The 5,677-nt window shown below is 43.2% G+C and overlaps 1 protein-coding gene across 1 annotated transcript in view; it reads left to right on the forward strand.

Annotated features, from left to right (window-relative positions):
* The window catches only part of SOCS7 (suppressor of cytokine signaling 7), a 43,991-nt gene extending 41,406 nt beyond the window's left edge, over positions 1-2,585 (forward strand). Inside the window, exons 8-9 of the mRNA XM_007942003.2 lie at positions 1,915-2,050; positions 2,465-2,585. Of these exons, the coding sequence (XP_007940194.2) occupies positions 1,915-2,050; positions 2,465-2,585 (257 nt within the window). The remainder of the gene's footprint in view (positions 1-1,914; positions 2,051-2,464) is intronic.
* The last annotated feature ends 3,092 nt before the right edge of the window (positions 2,586-5,677 follow it).

Below are 5,677 nucleotides of genomic sequence, written 5' to 3' on the forward strand. Positions count from 1 at the left end.
GTGCAAGCTTTTAAGATCCCAGTTGCTACTTGCCAAAATAGGAGGTGGAACAATGTTTTGTGTAGTATGTTATGCCAATTGAGCTTGATGTCCCCTATGACTATGGTCCCGAGCCCACAGGTTCAACTACTCGGTCCCTCTGGGTAGGATCAGCCAACACTTTTGCACAGAGTATTACTAATACCAGTTTGCCCAAGCTCTTACAGCTGCTTTTCTTTTAAAAGCAACATCCTCTTTTTTCTTTTTAATTTTTAAAATTTTGTTGTTGAGAATATATACAGCAGAACATACACCAGTTCACCGGTTTCTGCGTACACAATTCAGTGACACTGATTGCGTTCTTAGAGTTGTACAGCTACCCTGACCCTTTTTTTGTGAGGCGTTCCTCCCCCATCAACATACACTCACTACTGCTGAAGCTTCTTAACCAGTCTTCCAAGTTGTGGTTGTAACTTTGATTCTGTATAAATACTTCTTAAAAGAGCATAATGCTTAGGGCAGATATCTTTTACTAGTCAAGCTAAACTAGTGTTTGCTTTTAAGAAGTCTTCGGAACATATTTTTGGTTAAAGGACTAAAGATTATCTTAGGGCAATAGTTTCAGGGGTTCATCTAGCCCTCTTAGCTTCAGAAAGTCTGAAGTCCATGAGCATTTGAAATTCTGTTCTGCATTTTACCCAGTTATACACATTGGTGTATAAAAGTCTCTGTTTGAGGCTCCTTTCATGTCTTTGGGATATATACCAAGGAGTGGTGCTGCTGGATCAGTTCTGTTTTTAATTTTATGAGGCTTTTTTTCCCTGCTTCTATAACCCTGCCTAAAATTTTTTGTTTGTGTGTGATTTGGGTGAAAATTCACAGAGCAAATTCATTCTCCTTACAGCAGTTCATACACATTTTGTGTATGTCTGCAATTCCCCACAATATACCAACTCTCTTCCCACTTCCTCCCTGTATTTACCTCTTCCCTGTGTCCTTCTTGCTGATGCATTCCTGCCCCCTGAGCTATCTTCCTGTGTAAATATTGCCCTTCTGTTCTCCCATGATTAATCATTCTAAGGAGTGTATCTACCTGATGTAAATATGCCTGTCTGTTGTTTGGCTGGAAGCCATGGGAGTGGGTTCAATTCCAGACCTGAAGGGTAACTAGGGCCCGTAGTCTTAAGGGTCTCACCGGGCTCTATCAGACCAGTAACCCTGGTCTTTTTAAAAATGATTTTGAGTTGTGTTCCACATTGTTCTCCCACTCTATCCAGGATCTCCTACACTAATCCCTTTCCAAGTGGTTGACAGTGGTAGCTGGGCCTGCCTAAAATTTTGGAAGTAGGAAGGGGGATAAGAGGTGGCTAAACCTGGTTGTCCAGGCATGAAGTAAATGGCAAGAATCATAGATTTATAAACATTTTTTTTTTTTTTTTTTTAAGTTTATAAACTTTGATCCCAGCTGTTTCCTTCTGTTCACTAGATTCTCAGTTGGCATTTGTAGGAACTCCTCTCAACAGCCTTTCCTAGATTTGGAATACTCTCCATGTGCAGAACAAGTGTCTCCTGATCCCAGCAGGGATATTTTTGATTCCTGCCCTTCCCTGAGAGCCTGGAGCCTGATGTCGGTCCCTTGGCTCCAGGCAGTCTCCAGCTTGGTATTATTCATTGGGCTGCTCTCAAGACTCTCAGCTGTTAAGAATGATGCTAGAGAGGTCCTTGGCAGGGAGACTAGATTCCCTTGAGTGTGAAATATGGCAGTGGTGCTTCTGCAAATGAAAATCAGCAGCTCATTGTGCAGGGAGCTTTTGCACAGAACACATATATGAATATAAAGCAGCCTGTTTCTCCGCCTGGATTCTCTTCATAAGGGAAGTGGTAGTTAGTGGCATTGTTTCCTCTGAATGTTTTTCATTATTTTCATTCTTGAAGGACTGCCACCTACTCCAGTCCAGCTGCTCTATCCAGTGTCCCGATTCAGCAATGTCAAATCCCTCCAGCACCTTTGCAGATTCCGGATCAGACAGCTCGTGCGGATAGATCACATCCCGGATCTCCCACTGCCTAAGTACAATGGGGTCATTAAGGTGGGGCAGGAAGGGGGCTTAGTCACAAATGTTAGTGAAGCCTGCAAGATGATTGCACGGGTAGAGCCTGGCATAAAATATTCACAGGCATCGTGTTTTCACTTTTCCTGTGTTTTAGCACCTAACTCTAGAGTTGTCACATTACAGCCAGAAGGGAGGAAGGTGTGTGTGTTGGCCTCCCTTTGCAGTGTTTATGAAGAGTGCAGTGGAAGTGGTAAGAATAAGCGAGACAGAACTATAATAAGTGAGAAAATGGGATTTTGTTAGGTCAGCAAAGAGTATTTGATGTTGTCTCAGCCATATGGAGCTGAAGAAGGAAGAGTTGAACAGAGGAGGTATTTCTTTTATAATCTGTGTAAATAATGCTTTATGTGTGTCTCTCTTGTTTGTCACAGACCTCTGATCTCTTATATCCGAAAGTTCTACTACTATGATCCTCAGGAAGAGGTATACCTGTCTCTAAAGGAAGCGCAGCTCATTTCCAAACAGAAGCAAGAGGTGGAACCTTCCACGTAGCGAGGGGTCCCTGCTGGTCACCAACAAGGGTATGCATTCTCTGTCAAGTGAAATCTCTCCCCGGGCTGTTAACATCATGCATTGAGTCTTGCCCCCGTGTGTAGACACCTGATCCAGGCATCTGCCAATTGAGAAGAAATGTAATAAGAGTCCCTAAGACGGTACATAGAGTCTCTATAGTGCAAATGGTTAAGTGCTAACTACTAGCCAAAAGGTTGGTGGTTCAAACCTCCACAGAGGTGCCTTGAAAGACAAGTCTGGTGATCTGCTTCCAAAGGTCACAGACTTGAAAACCCTGGGGAGCCATTCTTCTGTGCACGCTTGGGGTTGCCATGAGTTGGAATCAATTGGATGGCAACTAATGACAGCAATAATTATAGCAACTGGACACATAGCCTAGTCATGAGAAGACCAGACAGACACAGAGGTCTAAGGAATATTTACCAAGAAATATACAAGCTAATCACTGGAAGAAGAAATATGAGGAGGACACATAAGTATAGCTAAGTGTACAGCCTTCTCTCATACTTGAGCTGATTTCCCTGATGCACAAATGATATATAGAGCAGGAAACCAAAGGGGAAGACAAGGCAAAGCAAACATGCATTTTGTTGCAATACCTCTGTAAGAGTCCCACCATGTCCTACAATTTGGACTATGGGGGCGAGAAAAAACAGCCTGCTCTTCTATTTAAAGATTTGAGTTCCATTTGGGCCTGAAAAGTAAATTATTCAAGAGAATAATGAATTAACAAGGAGCTCATTTATGTATGAGGCTATTCTCCCATTGCTGCACTAACCAACTTCTTTTTTATTTTCCCATAAAATAGAATAGTGGTTTGTGCAGATGAATTCTAATTAGTCTCTTAAATTACATTAAAGTGAACATTGAAAGGTAGAGGCAAGTAAGTAAAGAGAGAGAGCTGATTTGGGTAGTGTTGGCTGCATGCATGGTCTCACGTTCTAGTGGCCACCTACCGACATGTAGGACTGCTATCTTTCCATTAGTCTGGAGTGTCATTTTTAAGCTCTGAATATTTCTGCTTCTAACCTTCCCTGTTCCTCAGTCCCATCCGTCACACAAAACAAAGTAAGGAGAAAAAACAAGCAGAGGCCTTGGAATGGAAAGGGAACATTCATCTCCCCACTTTCTCTGCTCTAAAGGAAGAGAGTGACTACTGGTGTTTTCTTTAGCTATGGCTTAGGTGAACCTGGCTGGGTGTCTCCTCCTGGCTTCAGAACTCTTTGATCCTGTGCTCTTGGGGGAAGGCATATGAGCCAGGCTATTAGGAATTAATAAGAGGAGAAGGAATCAAAAAAGAAATAAAAAAATGGTAACTCTGGGAGCCTATCACGTTTTAAAGAATCCTGGACTGAATACATAATCTCTTGTCACATCTTCGGTTATGTGCACATCATTTGCCCTCCTCAGAAGTGACTCCTAACACAGTTGAGGATGTGAGGATTTAGGTCTAGGAGGACTTTTCTGCTCATGACTTTGCAGTCGGGATGTTAGGGTGGAAAGTAGGGGAAGGAGGTTCACTGCCTGACCTTGCCTTGCAGAGTAATCAGGATCCCTCAGTTAGTGCACTGCTGCTTTGGGTGCTGCACCCTGGGAAGAACCTGGATGAACAGGAGCAAATTTAGAGAAAGGCCTCAAGACGTTTCCAGGATGCAAACCTCATCATATGGGGAATAAATGAAGGGCATGGAAATACGATCAACCTGGAGCAGGGACGTTTTAGGGTGGGAGGGGCTTGATAGCTGAAAGAAGTGTCTGATGATCAGACACTTGGAGGAGAGATTAAACTGAAGTCTGTGTGTTTCCAGGGGGCAGGACAAAGACCAAAATGGATGTAAGTTACAAGGAGTTAGGTTTCAGTCCAACTTCAGAAGGACATTTTTAACAGAGAGGTCCAAGGATGGAATAGTTTTCCTCAGAGGGTAGTGAGTTCCTCAGTTTTTCATTCATTAAGCAGATGTCTATTTATCAGTACCCACCGTGCATTGGGAATAGAGTGTTGAGCAAGACAGTCAAGGGCCCTGCTCTCATGGAGCGTCCACTTGTGTAGGGAGAGATAGACAGCAAACGTGTAAATAAATGAATAGGATAATTTCAGTTGGCCACATGTATTATGTAGAAAATAAAGCCAGGTGAAATTTAGTGGCTACTCAAGTTTGGATGATCAGGGAAGGCTCTGTGAGGAGGTGGCATTTCAACTGAGAAAGGCCCTGAGATAGAAAGGGTGTGCCATAATCAGGTATAGGCTGAGTAGTGTTGGAGGCAGTCCTTTATTGGTAAAGGATTGAACTGAACTCCCCGGGTCTCTTTTTGCTCTGACATTAGAGTTGTTCCTTGTGGCAGAGAACAAGCATAATGCAGTACTCACTCCTGATTTAGGCCATGGGACCCCTTGAACAAAAGGGAGTATCACTTCCCAAAGGAAAGGTCTTTTAGGTGTGAAATGCAGCCCTTAATACTTCTTCTTGGTCAGGCTGATTTTAATTTGGGAGTTCTGAATGGCCCACTTGGAACATGTGTGCTGTTACCTGGGAATTTCATGTCAGGGTGCAGAGTAACTGAACAGTGCTTCCCTTAAGTCAAAAACTAGAAGCTGTGCTGTGTTTGATTATGTATCAACCTTCTTTAGTAGCCAGAAGCAATAGAGATGTAGAGCTCTTTGTAGCCAGACTCACATGGGATCACTGCAAGGGTTCAGTTTCCTTTCTAATCCCTAAAGCAGGTGGGGCTCAAGGAAGATGTGGAAAAAGATGGGTGGGAAATCAAGGAGTAAGGGAAAGGGAAGGAGAAGTTAGACAGTGTAGTAGGAGGTATCGATTAGTCATTTCAGTGCCGCCTTTTGGCATCTAAGTCACACGCTGTTCAGGCCCCTGACAGAGGCCAGTGTCACATTCCCACCCAGCTGCAGTGTTTGTGGAAGTATTTGTCTGTCTCAGCTCCACTCTCTTTTGAGCTGTAGCTTCTCTACCTCTAGAGACCAGACTGTTCCTTCGTTCCATTTTGGTTCTACCATGTTGAACAATTATAATTTCCTTTTTTATCTAGGCATTTGGTTACCAAGCTCCAGTTTC

The sequence above is a fragment of the Orycteropus afer genome, unplaced genomic scaffold, assembly GCF_000298275.1.
Source record: "Orycteropus afer afer isolate SDZICR_OR568_19922 unplaced genomic scaffold, OryAfe1.0 scaffold00085, whole genome shotgun sequence".
In the NCBI taxonomy this organism is placed as follows: Eukaryota; Metazoa; Chordata; class Mammalia; order Tubulidentata; family Orycteropodidae; genus Orycteropus; species Orycteropus afer.